The sequence below is a fragment of the Mixophyes fleayi genome, chromosome 11, assembly GCF_038048845.1.
Source record: "Mixophyes fleayi isolate aMixFle1 chromosome 11, aMixFle1.hap1, whole genome shotgun sequence".
NCBI lineage: Eukaryota > Metazoa > Chordata > Amphibia > Anura > Limnodynastidae > Mixophyes > Mixophyes fleayi.
Genome location: NC_134412.1, coordinates 78779348 through 78798893, shown reverse-complemented (window position 1 = coordinate 78798893; position 19546 = coordinate 78779348). Strand labels below are relative to the sequence as shown.

The 19546-nt window shown below is 40.8% G+C and overlaps 1 protein-coding gene across 1 annotated transcript; it reads right to left on the bottom strand.

The window, feature by feature from the left end:
* Nucleotides 1-1327: 1327 nt before the first annotated feature.
* LOC142106823 (L-amino-acid oxidase-like) lies at nucleotides 1328-18914 on the bottom strand. The gene is made up of 7 exons (XM_075189848.1): nucleotides 18810-18914; nucleotides 12213-12433; nucleotides 11679-11788; nucleotides 10060-10261; nucleotides 7542-7610; nucleotides 3194-3330; nucleotides 1328-2131 (listed from the first exon to the last, which is right to left on the bottom strand). Exons 1-7 carry the CDS (start codon nucleotides 18820-18822, stop codon nucleotides 1348-1350), a joined length of 1536 nt encoding a protein of 511 aa, XP_075045949.1. The 5' UTR covers nucleotides 18823-18914; the 3' UTR covers nucleotides 1328-1347.
* Between the last annotated feature and the right edge of the window lie 632 nt (nucleotides 18915-19546).

Genomic DNA, 19546 nt, shown 5'->3' with positions numbered 1-19546 from the left:
ACTGTCTACACTTCTATCCAGGGTTTCCAGTGCCCGTGGGGCTCTCCGGAGCCTGTGAGTATCAGAACACGGTGACTCCTATGTCTTTTAAAGCGGAGCCCTAGCTTAGTAGCTTAGGGGGAGAAAACCTATTTTGGGGGGAGTTCATTTTTAATACTTCATATGAATTCCCTGTGGTCTTCACAGTCATCAAGTTATGCATTAATAGAGCAGTGAATGAAGTTTTTAGTGGAGAGGAAGTCCTTCTTTTCCTGTACCTACTCTATTCACATTTCCAGTCACCGCTCTGCTATTGAACCCCCGTGTAACCCCTGTACTCAGGAAGTGAGGTGACCGAGGTGGGATGAAAGGAAAGAAGCAAAATCAGACTAGAATGGTGCTGCCTGAGGTGAGATTGTTTGCTGACCTTGTCGGGGGAACAGCCCTGCCTCCTGCCATTTTGTTGTAGCCTCCACTTCACTCTGATGACTTCTGTGAAAGGGGAACTGCATGAGACACTGTACATAGAAGAATTGGCTTATTGATAGCCCAAAATTCTAACAGAACTGTAAGACACACGTGATACAATACGTATTAATCAGGCTACAACTCAGGCCACATCTTGACTCTATTGACAATCAATTAGCAAAGATCTTTATGACTGAATTGAGTAAAATGATGGGACATAATGTGGGATTTTTACTAACCTATCTGGGCCTCCAGATTATAAAAGACAAGTGAATGGAAACAAAATTAGTTTGCAAAGGAAGAACTGAACTGATAAGACAAGAAGAGCGATAGGACAATGCCTTTTAAAGACCAAAGGGGTTTAGATTTGGATAACCAAGAAATGCTCAATTGTATTATAGGGAATATATAAAGTAGAAGACTTTTGTAGGCTAGAACCTGAAAAAGAGCAAAATGTGAGGGAGAGGAACAAGTGGGGAAGAGCTGGTTGTCAGAAGTGTATAAGTATTGTCTACAATAAGTACATCAAATAGGAAATGGTGCAAACATCAATAGGCAAAGAGAAAGATGGGTAGATTGTAATAACATTTTTTGGTGGATAATGCCAACCTTGTCCTTGAAGTTATGGGCATGATTGCATCCAAGTCTCTGCACTGTTAGGCTGATGGAGAGTTTGAATTTACTGAACTGAAACAGCTAACGGATTGTCTATATTCCTCCTCCATGACCTTCCCATTCACGGAGGTGAAGGTAAATAGAACTTTTTAGTATATCTTATTTTGCTTTATCTCACCAAAAACTAGCTTAATACATTATAAACTTCAAATTATTTTTACGGAATATCAGATAAAATGGGTGTATAACATTTTTTATATATATTTATATATATTTTTATTGAATTTATTTATGGAGAAACATATTGGCATCCTTGTGGATGTCTCTTGCAGCTTTCAGACCAGTTTTGATAGCAGTGTCTATCCAACCGTGGGGATAAGATGTGTGTTCTCCAGCAAAATATATTCTGCCTTCAGGTTGGGACAATGGTTGATACATGTTACCAAACTGGTAAGGGGTAAAGTAGGCAAACGCTCCCATAGAATACGGATCCAGGCTCCACTTCTTCATCACAGATTTAGGACACATCTTTCTGAGCTCCTCCTTTGATCTCCTGTGGATGGCAGCCAAGTCTTCTAGAACCACATCAATGCAGTCTTCATTACTGAGTGATGTAAAGAACATCGAGTCATCTGCCAGAGTGTAGGATGCTAGGAGGACACCTCCTCCATTGGTGGAGTTATGACTTGGGTAATAGATGGAACGAGATGGACGATCAGTAGAACTTCTTCCACCCACTATCCCGTCCTTCTCCCAGAATCTCTCATTGCAGCTCAGGTGAATCTTTGTTGAACTTGTATAATGAATGAAACTCAATGCGTTGTACTTGTCCTTACTCAGTGGAGGACTGAACTCCATACGTCTGGTGGCTTTTGCGGTGGAGGTGATGATGACATAGTCTGCTGCTAAGCTGGTCAGACCTGAAGATTTATCTTTGCGGTACTGGACAATCACAGATTTCTGTCTCCTCATAACTTTAACTACAGTGGAGTTTAGTCTGATTGTACTTCCAAGTCGGCGGGCAAAGGCCAAAGGCAACTGATCGAAACCTCCAGTGATCTCATTGAACCTAGTAAAAAACAATGAAAATGTAGTGATGTTTACACAAAGTGATCCTCATCTGTATAAATGTGTTGTCACTGATGTGCTGTACATTAAAGTTATCAATTTTATATCTGATTATTGAGTGCATGTCAGCAGATAGATCAGTCAAGCACAAAAGGTGCTTTATAGCTTTGTCGAAACCAACTTCAACATGAACATGCAAACTATGAACTAAAGTATTTGCATTTCTATATAGAAAAAAAATATAACGCCAATAGAGGTCACTTACAAAAAGTTTCCCTAAGCGCCTGTATTTGTGTAAGCGCACCGAAAATGTGAGCCGAAGCACATAAGTTTACAGAGCATTTGTGGAAGAACAAACATTTTCACATACACAGTGGAGAACTTGGACAGAGTGAGGGTGTTCCTCTTAAAGTAAGGCGTAGGTGTACAGCACCAGGGCATCTAGTTTTAGGGGACACTGCAGAAAAGTTTATTGAAACAGCATAAAGGGATCTAAAAAGCACTTTTCCAGGAGTATTCTTTCCACTTTGCACTTCTGTGCAGAAGACCAGCACTCTAACTGGCTAATAGTGAGAGACATGTAGGAAGCTCCCTGTATCGTAGATTCAGATTCCACTTTATAAGCATCTCAGTAAGATTACTCAGTTAGAATTCCGTGAGCTGGCTGCTGGCTGCCATGATGGTTGCTGGCACTTTGCCCTTCCCAACATCTCTACCTGGTGATAGGATTGTAGTATAATTATTTCCAGTGATATTATTATGCTTGGAAGGTTAATAGATCTAGTGCATTCACATTGAAAAATGTGTTCCTGGAAATTGGTTTCCAAAGTTCTCAACTGGTGATTATGTTGTCACAAGTTCTGCAGATAGAAATTTTCTGTCAAATAAACTTGAAAGGGTAGATATGACTATCAGGGACATGCATACAATGAAAGGGCCCACATTGTATTTAATTTACAGTACTAGTGGTCCAATAATATCTTTATCAAGGTGTACCTGGTGCAAATACCAGCAGTGAAAATATAAACTATTAAGTGCAAAACCAGTTTTCTGTTGACTGTACCTGGTCATGTTGTTAAACACCGTCAAAGCCTTAACTGATTCCATGGATGAGATGTAGTAAAGCCCATTAAAACTCATGTAGTGTCCAAGCATTTGAACAGCTCCTTCGCTCAAACGTCCTTCATCCACCAGGATAGACTTATAAAAGATATAAAAAAAACAATTACGTTCATTAACTCTCTATAAATCTTACACGGAGCAGCACATTTACAGTGTGAGTGTATAATGGATTAGGCTGGATCTTAGTGCTAATCTCGATTGACGCTGGCTTATCAGAGGTGCGGAGTCTAACAAACTCCTCGGTGTTCACCAAGAACCGCTGCAAGGCGGGAAGGGCTTAGCTGGTGGGCGTTCGCAGGTCGCGGTACTCTGGTCTTCCTCTGGATGTAGCACTAGCGGATGAGGTGAACAGGCAGGCACTCATAGTCAGACAGCTGAATCTGGTACAGGATCCACAAAGAATAGGAGCCAGGAAGCATACAAGTTGCTGTGTTACTCACTGAGTGTCGGAGTGAGGTTTAAATAACCAGCAGTTCAAAATCCCCTCCCTGAGCTAGCGATCATGTGACTGCTGATACCCGGAAGTGCGGCTTCTGATTGCAGAGGGCAGACAGCACTGGAGCGAGGACAGGTAAGTTTATGACAGAGTGTTACTTTGGTGGGTTAGCATACACACAAGTGAATGCCCCTTTTCTCTATCCATCTGCTATGGTGGTTTGCAGGAGCAGGGCATATTTCTAGGCACATCACTGGGAACAGTAAGAATAACAACACTCATCACTGCCTACAATCATATTGGCCTCTCCCCTCTCACTAATTGTAACTGTCATTTTGTAGAATGCAATAAATAAATGACAGCTAGAATCTGATTGGTTGCTATAGGCAACATCTCCACTTTTCCAAACCCGCAGTTTAGTAAATCTAGCCCAAAGTGTTTAAATGGACTGTACATTTGTGTGTTTGATAATAAAAGGCAGTATTGGATTTTTGTATGAAGCTGTTGTACCACAAATGCTGACCGTAAATCTCTTGGATTCAGAGCTGCTGCAATGGTGGCGCAATCAGAAAGTGGCCTGTGAATTGGTAGTAAAATGATGGTAATCATATCAAATATTCTACAAAAATATTACCACTTTTTTGTAGTGGAAGTAAGTGTGGAGCTTTTAAGTAAATATTATTTCTTTATGAAGTATTTACCAGGAAGAAATACATTGACAGTCACCTTTCACCTTGCGAAATCTGTCCACCAATGTTATACTCAAGCTTATACTTAAGCTTGAGAGACACCACTACATATGATTGTGGGTACATCTATGTTGTTGTTGTGAGTGGAGAGTCTATTAAGGACATCACAATCCCTACTATTAAATCTACAAGATCTAAAAAAGCACCAAGGATTCCGGATAAGTATATACCTTTTTTCTTGTGATAATTGCGTGGTCTATCAGCTCATTAGAGACTGTACCGCTGTATACATTTTAGGCACAGTTCATTGTTTATATATTTTACATCATACTTGCCAACTTTTGCAGCCAGTTGTCCGGAAGGGGACTCCATCTCGGGGGCGTGACCACGTGAATTGCGCCGCTAGGCCGCGCCCCCTGTCAATCTTTGCCCATTTCAGTCTATCGGTGGGTGGGGGCGGGCCAGGATAACGTATTTAGCTCCGCCCCGCCCATTTCACAAACGAGGTGAGCTGGACCCAGGATGTTGTCCTGCTCTCCCGGGAGTCCGAGAGAACTCCCAAAAATTCGGGAGTCGGGAGAGTAGGCAACTATGTTTTACATACAGTGTGTTTCAGTAAGGATGTGACTTTACCCACCAAGATACCTCACCATTATCTTGATTGAAAATATACTTCATGCTCATTTGAGCACAAATTTACGTGTGATTTTACAGTGTACACTGTGGGGGTATTTTAATTTAGTTTATTTGACCTACTTTTATTGTTTTACATTGTTATTGATGGTAATAAAAATATTTTTCTTAATTAGAAGGCAGACTTTATTTTTTCATTATTTTTTTTTATATATTTGTAAATATTATTATCTCAGATTTACCCTAGGCTTGGTGCTGGTGTTCCTTTCTTTTTTGTATATGTTTCAATGTTCTTGTACAAGATTTTATTTAAATTTTTTGGGATTTTGATCTTCTTGTTTAGGAAATTAGTTTAGGTTTAGATTGTTGATTGGGCACACAATTTTCTGATGAATTTACAATTTTTGGGGTCAATCTAATTCAGATTAAAGTCCACAAGCTCACTTTTTTTCTTTTAAAAGAAACAATGCTACTAAGAAATTGTACAACACTGGAGAGAGACTTTGAGGGGTTGATAGATGCCAGCAATAATGTTTGCATATGAATACTTAGTTTGTCTTCTCTTCTCTAATCCAGATGGCGGTGGTAATGATTTTACTTATTACGAGAACTTCGACAAGGTTGACACCTCCAAAAAAAATCTGACTGGCTAAAAAAGAACAAATAGCATAAAAACAGACTTGCCTGAAAACCAAAGTTCTAGATGTCCGATTCCGAAGATCCAGCTGTCAGGCACTTCAGTGTGACGTCAGCGCGACTTAAATCAATGTTAAAATCAATGTTAATTTAAACACTTAACCTGCGGGGTCCACACATTGCCGCTTTAAATTAACCTACATCTAAGTCTCGCTGACGTCGCACTGAAGTGCCGGACAGCTGGATCTTCGGAATCACTGGCTGTCATCATGCCGCTGCCATCGGACATCTAGAACTTTGGTTTTCAGGTAAGTCTGTTTTTATTCTATTTGTTCTTTTTTAGCCAGTCGGATTTTTTTTTTATGGTGTCAACCTTGTCGGAGTTATCATAATCTGTAAACCGTAACCAACCCGTACATGGAGCACAGGAGCCAGACAAAAGACCCCCCTGCTTTCTTAGTTCTTAGAAATCTTATAGATAGTTCTTATAGATCTTATAAAAAAACCCGGAACATCCATGAAGGATATATTTTATGTTTCAATCACATTTCTTTAAGAAAGTAACTCTTAATTCAGCCAGTTTAGGTACATGGATGACAAAGAGCCCATTTGGGAGCTTGTAAGGTTCAGTGTAAGCGATATTGGCACTTGGAGAAAGGCATTGGCCATAATTAGGTCAATATCACCAGCTGAAGACAGCTCAGTACCAGCAGTCTTAGACACCACTGGCCTCCAACACTCAGCAGATCACTGACTGCTGCCTTCCCAATTAGAATCCTTAACAGAACCCAGCTGGGCTCAGCCTCAGGCTAGAGATGACGTAACGCCTCTCTCAGGTGTTACCACTAACCTCCAGTACTGATGACACATGGGGGGAATCACCAATCAACCGGCCACTATAAGAACCTGCTGAGTGCACTCCTCAAACTCCATACCAGTGTATTTGGTTGTGTCAATCTCACCTGCTAGTTATTGTCATCTGTGTGTGTATTCCGCTACACTTGTTGTTTCTCTCTGTTCTGCAGGGTCACTGCGATATAATCCGTTGTATCCTTTTACGGGCTTAACAGTGCCAACACCTCCATGTACCTTACTGCACGCTACTTGCTAATCAAACAGTGCACCTCACATTTCTGCCACCATATTTCACTACACACCCCATACATGCCATCAGACCTTCCCACATGCCCCTTTCATGCCCATCAACTTCCCCACATGCCCTTACATGCCTATCAGCCTCCCTGCATGCCATCAGACCTCTCCACATGCCCTTTACATGCCATCAGACCTCCCCACATGCCCTTACATGCCCATCAGCCTCCCTGCATGCCATCAGACCTCCCCACATGCCCTTACATGCCCATCAGCCTCCCTGCATGCCATCAGACCTCTCCACATGCCCTTTACATGCCATCAGACCTCCCCACATGCCCTTACATGCCCATCAGCCTCCCTGCATGCCATCAGACCTCTCCACATGCCCTTACATGCCCATCAGCCTCCCTGTATGCCATCAGACCTCTCCACATGCCCTTACATGCCCATCAGCCTCCCTGCATGCCATCAGACCTCCCCACATGCCCCTTACATGCCCATAAACCACTTTACATGCCATCAGATCTCCCATGCAGCTTACTTGCCCCTTACAGGAGCCACATTTCCAAGCTCACGGAGTCGCATGTGGCTCTAGGGCCACCGTTGCTCTATCTGTATCGCATCCATACATCTGTTGGTGTGTTCCCCCTTAGATACAAAACTCCAAGTGCTCACAAACAGGAAGAATAGGAATTAAAAGGAATTTATAATCCTTTATTTTGAATAATAGTTTTAAAATATTTTGTGGACAATTAAACAAATTTAACAAAGTTTTTTTGTCTATGGCCGAATATGTTTACCTGCGCAGAAGCTCTGTCAAATCTGTCCAGGATGTCAGAACAATCTTTACCATTGACGTCTTTCAGGAACTAAAGGAAAAAATATGAACAATATGAGAAAGAGCCAATTAGGAAAGATGTCTGCTTTAGTAGAGGAAAGCAAGATGGAATCACGAGACACAGTTATTAAATGTAATGCAGAAGATCTAAAGTCAGGTCATACACTAAGTGTCTGGACAAAGTGTTTAATCACTGAAAGAAAACCATTCCCATCCCTCTCTGTCTTCATAAATGGTGTAATGCCATATAGACTGCATATAAATGCAGTATAACTGTAACAAGTGATGGAAAAGTAAGTAATCTACATGGCTGCAGATGATCAAGTGCAGATCTGGCACTGCAGACACGTTTCCTGTTGCACCTTTTGAAGAAAAGGAAAATCAGATTGTGTACAGTTTTTGCTCCCAGATTTGTTGCACTCAAAGTAATGATGTCTTACCCTGACCTTGCATGCATAAGTGTGCTTTCTAATTGAAGGGTGTAACACTGTTCTTGAAAAGGGTGTATAAAAAAACAAAAAACAAGCCTCAGCATAAATAACCACTGTGTGTAAAACTGGTCAGTTGGCTTTGCTGATTTTCATATCATTTAACTATGCTGAAATAAAGGATAAAACCGTGTCACCATCTTGCCTGCTTTGCATGTAATGACTCAAAGCAAGAGCTTCTACAGAGGCATGGCTAAGGTGGATCATTCTGTTTCCATGCTAGGATGAGGATGTGCTGTCGTCTAAGATTGTTTATTTGTTTATAATCATAGGGTGCTGAGGGAAGGGCTGGCAATAATTAGCCCAGGGGGCAAGTCTCGACTCAGCAGCCTATTTTAAAAGGAAAAAAATGTAGGTGGCCCAGTGAGCCAGCTCAAAGTAGCCCATTATTGGACCGGCCGGGGAAAACTAGCCCCCCAGCTCTGCCAGCCCCCTAGGGTGCTCTGTTCTGTGCTGATGATGTTTCATTTATAAACTCATTGTCAACCTCCCCTTAGACATTTGTTGTTTGTGAACCCATATCTGCATTCATTTATACTTGCACCATTAAGGCTTCTTCAGCCTGGACCAGTGTTAGCTAACCTGTGACACTCCAGGTGGTGTGAAACTACAAGTCCCAGCATGCTTTGCCAATATATGGCAGTTTATTGCTGGAAGGGTGAGCTGGGAATTGTAGTTTCACCACACCAGGAGTGTCACAGGTTAGCCAACACTGGCCTAGACTCACCAATAACCCATCTTTTCCTAATCAATGAGGTCTACATAACTATAGACAGCTAAGTCTGTCCCAAAATGTAATATTTGACCCATAGATGTGACCTCTTGATCTGGACAGAAAAAACATCCAGGAAATATATAAATATAAAATTAAAAATTAAACATATTAATCCTTTTTGAATTCCAGCAGTAAGAGGTCAAATATCCCCTTTTGTTCACTACCTGGTTACGAAACTAAGAAAAGGTAGGGATCATGATACTCATTAGCATTTTCACCCACAAATCCTCTCTGTCTCCCAAGTCAAGATGTTTGCAAAATCGTCCATGATTGTTATGGGTGGGCATTAGTCACAAAGGAGGTCCAGACCAAGTACTCTTCTTGTATGGGATCATCATCATCATTTATTTATATAGCGCCAACATATTCCTTGGTGCTTTACAATTGGGGACAAACCTAATAAACAAACTGGGTAAAACAGACAAAGAGGTGAGAAGGCCCTGCTCGCAAGCTTACAATCTATGGGAGATTGACACATGAGGTTAAGTCTACATTTTGCATTTTGGCCCAGCCAGGCTGCAAAGGTAAAAGTGACTCATAGGCTAAATTATCCTGTCACACAACAATGTTGGTCAGGGGGTAGTTGTCTTGTGTGAAATTGTGTAACAGGCGGTAATAGGTTAAGGTAGTGAGGTTAAGAGGGTGGTTGAGGGATATTATAAGCTTGTCTGAAGAGGTAGGTTTTCAGAGAACGCTTGAAAGTTTGTAGACCAGAGGAGAGTCTTATTGTGCGAGGGAGAGAATTCCATAGAGTGGGTGCAGCCCGAAAAAAGTCCTGTAACCGGTAATGGGAGGATGTAATGAGGGTGGATGAGAGACGCAGATCTTGTGTAGAACGGAGTTGCCGAGTTGGGAGATATTTTGGATCATGGCTGAATACCAGGCTTGTAAGAAAGGTAAGGTAAATGGGAAAAATAGATGAAAAAGCATTGTTTGCAATTTTATTCTAAAAATGTAAAAAACAGGTTCCAGTTTCCCTATAATAATTGTGTCAGATCTGAAAGTAAGCCTTCACTTTGTATATAGATTCAAATTCAGTTGGTAATTTTTCTGATCATGTACCCACTGGTACCGATGGAGTAGAATTAATTACAGTGAATGTTGGGTCAAAGCATACACTTTTTTATATAATTAATTTGAATATCCCAATGTAGATCGGATATCTCTTGCACTTTGTACCCCATCTGCATTCATTTTAATAATAGAAAATGGTGTACCTTGTATATTGTTTCAGTAAACAGATCATCAGGAGATTTTCCTTCTTCCCCAGGAGTGAGATCGAGCCCAAAGAAGTTTGGTGTCTTAATAATGTCTTTGTGTACTTGTCTTAAATTATTGAACAAGTAAAAACTGTCTTCATCCGATGAAATAAAAGGGTTCAGCTTTAAACCAAACTTCTGAATATATTCAACAACAATCCTGTAAACATAAGCAGATGCACAACCATATCAGATCATCACATGCTGGGATTCTTAAAAATGTCCACCTCTGCATAACATATATAGTGACTGTTAGCACTGGCCAGTTGCCTATCACTCTTCCATCATCACCTTCATAAATGTCTTTCGATTCAAAAATTTATATGTGAACATATATTAGATGTATTTAATCTAATGAAGTGAATGCGTTCTTATGCGATTAATGTGAGATATTAGTGGAGCAGTCACAGAACATTCTCAATGCACATATATGTTGATTTGGGTGTAAGTGTATCCGATGTGCATCTGACGAAAAGCTGGTACATACTGTCGAAGTCAGCAAATTAGATAAAGTCATTTCAATTAATCTCGAGCAAATTTGGTTGTCTTTGTCTGAAATTATGCGTAGAGCACTCTACGGCGTGGAGGGACGTATCAAGCCGAAACATGTGGCAATAACAAGTTTTACACTTTTACACACATTCACACGAACATACACATTTGTAATTAGTACACATTAATCGTAGTTGCAACACATAGTTATTTATGTCAAAATATAGCAGTATTTATGTTTAGTATTAAAAGTTATATACATGTTGGTGAAACCAAAAGTTCAGGTTGCAGGAAATATGTCATGTTTAGTATCATTTTAATCCCCTATTCATCAGCAGTTGTCCGGTTCATTCGCCGAAGAGATCGCACATTGCATACTCTAGTTAGCGATGTTAGGGAATAAATGTTTAAAGTGGTACTGACTGTATAATGCAAATAGACTAGTTGAAACTGGATTCTTGGCGGGAAAATCGGAGTGCATCCCCTGGAGAGCTGACCCCCACCTTTGGATATTTTGGTTTTGAACTGGCCTATGACCTGCAGTACACTGGACCTCCCTGAAGCCTGGACTAATAGAAGCAAGCCACACCATCTGCATTGTTTTACTGTATTCACTCACTGTATATAAGCAGGGGCTATGGACCTAGTGACCAGTCTTCTTTGACCACAGCCTTCAGACCTGAATGACTGTTCACTGGATCCAGAGCGCCTCCGATAAGGAACGCCTTATTTTATTCTGACTTGTTATTCTGCTACTTTTGGCTATTAAATTACTTTGTGCTTTGGAACCACACATCGGGATTCGACAATCGTTATTGGATAGCAATTAGACGTGCATAACAATACTATGCAGTGCAGAGCTGCACACATCATGAGATCCCTCTGACTGAGCATGTGCACTTATATACGCTATTATTACATGCGTTTGATTTGAGTATGTTTTTATTATGCATATCTGTCCTATTCAGCATCCGGATCATTATCTGTATATCTTATAACAACATGCCAGTGCCACCCACTGACTCATTTCACACAAGCATTTCCAGTAAATGAACTTAGTTGATACTATAAAAATGTTCAGATACCTATGATTCGTTGGCAGACGCATGGGCCCCAGCTCTGCGTACCAGCCCTCTGGATCTCTGTATGTTTGTACACGACCTCCTACACGGTTACTGGCTTCCAATACAGTCACCTGGGATGTAAAACATAGTGTAATATGACATATCTAATAGCTAGTGATTCCCCAACGTAACCTCTCTCAGATCACATCCCGTTGTCCCACTTGTCTTCCCAATATATAGTAGATGAAAAATGACAGGTATAGTTTTAGACAACTGTCATCATCACAACCTCTCACTTTCTCTCATAGATCCCACAATTTCCTATCATCCTTTACCAGAGCTATTCCAGCTTTATTCTTCCCCTATGTCCTACAAACCAAGCACCGTACTAAATAGAATTTCATTTGTGCAGCTGCCTTGACCATGACCACTACTGGTCACAGCTTCTGAAAGCAGCCCTGTAGTATTTGTAAATGAGTCTCTAAGACTCACAATATTATATGGGGTAGATATGATTATATTTTATAAGGGAAACAAATGCTGACCTCTACTTACGCTGTGACCGGCGTCTAGTAGAGTTCTGGCTGCAGAAAGTCCGGACATCCCCGCACCAACAATCACAATGTGTTTCCGATGAAGTGTCTTAGTAGGAGGCAATCCATATTTTGCAATATCCAGTAACTCTTCATATTCAGGATCCTCAAAGCAGTCATACAACATGCTCAGATCACTCCTTGCCCCACAGATCATTGCCCAGAATACCAGGCTGAAAAACACTGCAAGTAAGGAATGGACATGTAAGTATAGTAGATTAATGGAGATGGACAGACTGTGTTTAAATAGATCTATTATAAAAATTAATACCTAATCAAATTAGGGGGTTTCCTAGTCCCAAGAAACCTCTGTCCTCCCTAAGGTGCCGATGCTTGCAGTCACTGGCCCCTGGATCGCTTCCGCTGCTGTGTGTATACAGCACTCTCTGACCTGCAGTCTGGCTCTGCCCCTTACTCCTACCTGGCTGGCATGTGTGTGATGCAGGAGGCAGAAGAAGATGGTAAGAGAGTCTGTGTGTTTGGTCCTGTGTGAGTCTGTGTATGTGACCGCTTACATGTCTGTGTGTTTGAACCTGTTTGTGTATGTGTGACTCTGTGCTTGTCTGTGTATGTGACAGTTTATGTGTTTGTGCGTTTGACCTTGTGTGTGTTTGCGAGTGTGACCCTATCCTGCCTAAGACATATACAAAAATTGAGTACATACACTTGCGCTTCCGTTCATGCCCATAGATGTTCATAAACCAAATGTGCTATTCATAATTGGATGGTATTCCTCGCTTAGGACTCAGATGTCATCATATGAAATGTGTACATGTATGGAAAAACACAAAAAAACATACAAGACCACATAGCGTATTATGTAAACATATGATCTAATACTTTCAACTCCACCACCAGAATGATAGTATGTGTCAGAGTCCTAAGATATGTTGTTTTTCCTCACAGCACCACACTCGTGATATCTTCTCCTCAAAGCCCCTCTCGGGTATATGCTTACATCTCCATAGAATAATTTGCGCTTTTCAAATCCAACCTCCTCTTCCTCATACAAACAAATATGGAAAATGTCTCCAGAAGAGCGATGGGGCATGGAATATTTTGCACAAGCTCAACAGATTTCGTTTACTCTTCTAACATAGGTGGTATAGCATAGATGTTCCTTTAGTGGTTAGCACTGGCGTCACAAGTTCAAATACCAAACATGTCCTTAGCATCTGTGTGCAGCTTTCAGCTGTGAATCATTAAGGAAACAAGCACTGTTGTGCTTGTTTCCTTAATGATTCACAGCTGAAAGCTGCACACAGATGCTAAGGACATGTTTGGTATTTGAACTTGTGACGCCAGTGCTAACCACTAAAGGAACATCTATGCTATACCACCTATGTTAGAAGAGTAAACGAAATCTGTTGAGCTTGTGCAAAATATTCCATGCCCCATCGCTCTTCTGGAGACATTTTCCATATTTGTTTGTATGAGGAAGAGGAGGTTGGATTTGAAAAGCGCAAATTATTCTATGGAGATGTAAGCATATACCCGAGAGGGGCTTTGAGGAGAAGATATCACGAGTGTGGTGCTGTGAGGAAAAACAACATATCTTAGGACTCTGACACATACTATCATTCTGGTGGTGGAGTTGAAAGTATTAGATCATATGTTTACATAATACGCTATGTGGTCTTGTATGTTTTTTTGTGTTTTTCCATACATGTACACATTTCATATGATGACATCTGAGTCCTAAGCGAGGAATACCATCCAATTATGAATAGCACATTTGGTTTATGAACATCTATGGGCATGAACGGAAGCGCAAGTGTATGTACTCAATTTTTGTATATGTCTATGTGATTTTGAATTAGTTGTGGAAATTCTAGAGTACACACGCGGCTGCATGCCGAAGTGGAGCGCCTGATAGAATTGATTATCTATTCTACCTATCCTGCCTAAATTGGGACAGATAGGAGATATGCATTTGTGATATAGTCTGACTATTCTAGTTAGATAATTATCAGCTGAAACAAGACACAAAACTCTGTGAATTGCTAATCAGCTTGTGCCAAAAACCCATTTCATCATTATTTTCCATGAAGCAGCAAACACTGAATATCATTACATTAGCATACAAAACAGTATATCACCTAAAAGTACAATACATACAGACCACCTATTCTGAGTAGCAATACAGTAATTTTAATGTCTGTACAGTATAACATTTGACCATGTCTGAAGAATTCAGCTTGTATGATACTGCAATGATAAACAAACAACCATGTTATATGGGATTGTACTTAAGAATACTCAGTAAGCAGGGTTTGTTACTATAGGAAGATATACAGCACATGACGTTTATGTTAAAGAGCAGTGTTGTAAAGCGTACAGGAGCCCGCTGGGATGTGTTTAGTGTCAAGAATGATTCTCTGTATGCAGCTGTATCTATGCTTCTGTAACAGCATAGAAGCATTTAGTTGTATGTATAACCAAAATAATCTACAATAATCTTTCAGGTTGTATGATGTTTGGCCACATTCACTATGACTGCAGTGTGTCACTTTGCTTATCATTTATTGTAATTATAACTGGTTTTTTTTATTCAGTTCTTAGTGTCATGTATTTAGCTGCATAGATAGCAAGTCATATGCATTTTGATGGACCAATGGAATGTTGTAAATGTTATATCCACTTCCCCACACATGCTGTTCACGCCCACTGGTGGCGTGGAGTGGAAATCCCCCTCCTCAAATCCTGCATTTGCCCCTGGGCCGTAACAAGAAATGTCTGGGCCCCACAGAAAATTTGTGATGGGACTTTCTATGCACCATCATAAAATCACGTAGAGATACCAGGAGAATAACAGACCTTATAGCCATCAGCTTGGCTGGTTTGCCCAGTGCAGACTAGATGCCAACTAGAAGACCCGGTACATTGATGGGTTTGGAAATCACTTAGACAAAGATCAGTTGAATAAGGCCAAATAGAAAGATGTTATTTTTAGAAATACAAACACTTAGCAAAGCAGAGTAAATTAACAATAACCAGGAGAATCGTCATAACTCAAAGTACTCAGCAATTCTCACTCCACAGCAGTCCCCGATGCCCCAGTGCATCAACTTTCCGTCTGCCAACACAGAAAAGTCTTTCCTCCTATAATGCAAGGTACGGTCCTCGCTTGCCATCTCCCTGCTTCTGGCAGGCTCACAGCTTTGCTGAAACCAGAGGGGCTTGTGTTGATGTACAGCGATCAATCTTCCAGATCACTGTAGCTGAAACCTCTAGATAGTGAGGTCTGCATCAACACACCCGCTTCCGAGCTAGCACCCCCCCCCCCTTTAAAGCCCTTGAATTCCCATGGGTGTGGAGCTTGTAGAAGGCTTACTGTAGATAGAGGTCCAGAGCATAATTGGCTCAGCAAGCCCAAGAGGGCTGACACCGCATTTGCCACCAATGCTTGGACTCTCCTCAGGTCCCCTTACTGGAGAAGAGGGAAAAATAAGTCCTTGAATTTCCACACAAAAGAGCTTAACCATGTTAAGAACATGATTCCCCTATTCCCACCCGCAGTTAACCGCTGAGGTATTTTTGGGGAGTTCATATTTTCACGCTGACCGGTACTTCTGGTGAGATCTCAACGACCACTAAAGCACCAAGTCCCGCATTGTTCTGAGTTAGCAGTCAGCAGAGAAGGAGCTGACAAGACCGGTCCGGTAAGGATGTAATCTAATAGTACAGTCATGTAGCTCCATTGTGACTTGTGAGTTATGATTTTGATTAAATTTTCAACATTGGATCACACCTTCCACCATGTTGGTCACATGCTTGACCCAGATCCTTGGGCTCGCTTACCAGGTCCAGTGTCCATTGTGTACCTTTGCAGGTGGTACCTGGCATCTTGTTTCTGTTAGCAGCAAGCCTGATCCAGCTTTCTCCTCCTCTAGTAGGTCTGAACCCAGGCCTAAATGGAAGAAGGCACACACACCCCACAACCCCCTTCCCAGCACCAGGTACTCACTCGTTCTTGAAGAGCGACTATGGTACACACCAGACTTTTTCTTCCAGTATCCACAGACACCCGCTACACAGCAGGCCTCTGCCCGCTGCCTGGAATCCCGGCTGATAAGCCTGTCACATAGGGAACACAGGACTTTTGGTGTCTTTTCGGACCTAATTGAGGGCATCCATACTCTTCCCTTAACGGCCTAGAATTTTGCTCCCTATGAAGAGACTAATGGTCCCACTATATCAGGACCTAGGGCCCTCCTAATCAAACGGAGCCTAGTGCTCCCCTAACTACACAGAGCCTATTGCTCTCTTAACCAAACAGAGCCTAATGCCCTACTAACCGGATAGAGCTTAAAGCTCTTACTAATCTGGGCCTAAGACCCTCCTAACTAAACGGGATCTACTGACCCCCCAAATTAGACAAGGCCTAAGCACCCTACTAGTCTAAGGCCTTACGGCCAGCTAAACCTATAGGCCCTATTTACCCTATGGGCCTTGCGCCCTTCTTCTTCTCCTAGTGGGTTACCCTAACTGCTGCTCGGGCCTTGTGTCCTGTATTTGGCTCGTGGCCTAATGCCCACTGTGCTAAGAAATGATAGGGGGTAGGTGCGGACAGGGGTCCAGGTAGAGGGGGTGCCCACAAGGGCCTTATCTGTATTGTAGCTCATGCTGGCCACCTCCACTCCGCTCCTTGTCCTGCTTCTTGTTCTGCCGCCGTCCTCTGGATCAGCCGCAGACCTCTTCTGGCTCTTCTCCGCTTGATCCTGACGTCTTCGGGGCAGGGTAGCTCTCAGCCCTTACAAGGGCTCTTTGCCGGTGTTCTCCACCGATCTTCGTTGAACTCTTTCTTCTTTTCTTGAGTGCGACGTCTTGTTTATTCTTTCTGGCGTCTTCTTTGTCTTCTCCAGCATCTTCGTTCTCTTCACCGGCGTCCTCTTTTTCCTGAGATCTGCTTGATGCTCTCTCCGCCAACAGACTGCCTAAAATGGCGGCGCTCACTGATTTATATAGCCCGATGTCACGTGCCGATGTCTCGACACTGTGGTGAGGTGATGCGGCAAGCCTGGATTGGTTCGCCGTGGTGCCAAAATGTAAAAATGATGGACGTGGAGCCCTGATTGGTTACATTCATTATGAAATCATATAGTTTGTACTTAAATTATATTAATTATATTTCCCCTGGGACAGAGCTGTCTAATCTTCTAAACCTAGTCTTCCTGGGACAATATAAATTATCCAAGTTTGTTGGTTGTCATGGAATCCAGCAAGAAGCTTTTTTCCTGCAGTGGTAGTTCTGCCTTTTCGTTGGTGCACCATCCCAGACAAAATAGGATTTAAAATAGGAGAGCAGGGCTTATTCAAGCCGTCCATCTCCCCATATCATTCACATAAGATAAGGACTTTATATGGGCTTAAACTTGGTGGTTCAATTAGAAAATAAATATTAGGTTAGGCATAATACTAAACACAAAGTGGCAAGGGGGTCCAGTAATGCTGATGCCCCTCCTGAGGCCCCCACAGGAGACTATCCCATGTGCCAGCTGCTCATGCTAAAAAAAAAAAAAAAGCCTCCTTTGTGGCATCACTGGGCACATATCCAAACTTTTCCAAATGCCCAATCTGCCCATAGCCAGACCCACCTAAATAATCAGAAAAACAGTAAATAACATAATCAGCACTAGTCGTGAGGCATAAACAAATAAATTAAATTGGTGTATTAAAAACTGTATGTAATAAAAGTAGGTTTTAAATATAAAGCAGTTCATCTTCAATAAATCAATTAATGACAATACAATATAAATTAGATTCTCTAACAATAATTAATATTCAGAAAAACAGGCAAAGAACATGATCAGTGATGTGACAAATATATCAAATTGGTGTATTAAAACCTATGTAATACAAGTACATTTTAAATAAAAAGCAATTCATATTCACTAAGCAACTAATCTGCTGTTTGTTATATTTAGAAGAGAATTTGTGCAAAATGAGTCACTTATAGTGTTAAGTTTACCCGCAATAACACGTACTTTCATTTTGCTAACATGCACGCTCATCAGCACTTTAGCGGTTAATATTCATAGAGAACTTTTGATTTATTAACAATTTACCTTCATACTATTTCTGTATGACATTATATATTTGGATACATTGTAAATTATGTAATGCAGTTTATATCCTCTTGGATACCTTTTTGTATTTGATCTTTACTCTACATTACAGAATTTAATTTATATTGTATTAGTTGGTAATTTATTACAGACGAATTGCTTTTTTATTTAGTTTTATTATTAATATATACGTTTTTTAATTTACCAATTTGATTTATTTGCTTGTGCTGACACTAGCATTAATCATATTCTTTGACAACAAATTCAAAGCTATTTAAAAGTGGAGTAAGACTTTCATAGCTCTCCTGGGAGATTCCCACTAGTTCCTGTGTCCTATTCAATATCTAATCCAGTCTTCAGCTGAACACAGAGCTTACAATTCCTACATCCAGCAATAAAATAAAAATTAATAAAAATGATAGTTATAAAAATAAGAATAGCAATCTAACAATACACGATGAAAGTGGAACAGATATGCAAACACTACTTGCCAATGTTGTCCATGTCTTCTTATAATTCCTGTAGTCCAAATATACTACATTTTCATTGTTTGTGTTTCTTATATAGAATTCCGAGGATCAGGATAGGGGAGTAACCTCTAGCAACTATAATCCTATTGTGTCATCTTATTCCTAACATTAATGTGCTCACAGTGATATATGCAATAAATAATTATACTACTAGCAGTGTGTGATGGCTCAATGTGATCAGATTCCAACATGTCCGGAGAGATTTTATTGCAGACTGCTCCGCTCACACTAAAGTTATTTAAAAAAAAAAACAAAACATTTAACCAAACATGAGTTCATTGCTTTGTTGGGATGGGATGCAGGTACCATCCAGGATATTAATAATAATAATAATAATAATAATAATATTATTATTTTATAATGCCATCTTCATTTACCTCCACCAAATAACGTCCAGTACACAAAACTGCCTTCTAATGTATTCATCCCACTTCATGCTGCTGTCTATATACCGACAGTTTACAAAATTATGACTTGGGAAAGATAAGAAATTATATTGTTGCATTGTTAGTAAGTGATAAATAATATTGTTACATTGTCTTTTAGGGGTTTATGGGGCAGATTCAGTTAGCTGCGTTGTTCTTAAAAAAAAAACCCAACATGGCTGCACATTATTACTTTATTATTACTCACTATTCATTATTATTACTGTTACTACAGCAATTGCTGCACATTATTACCGTTACTTTGGTCATTTC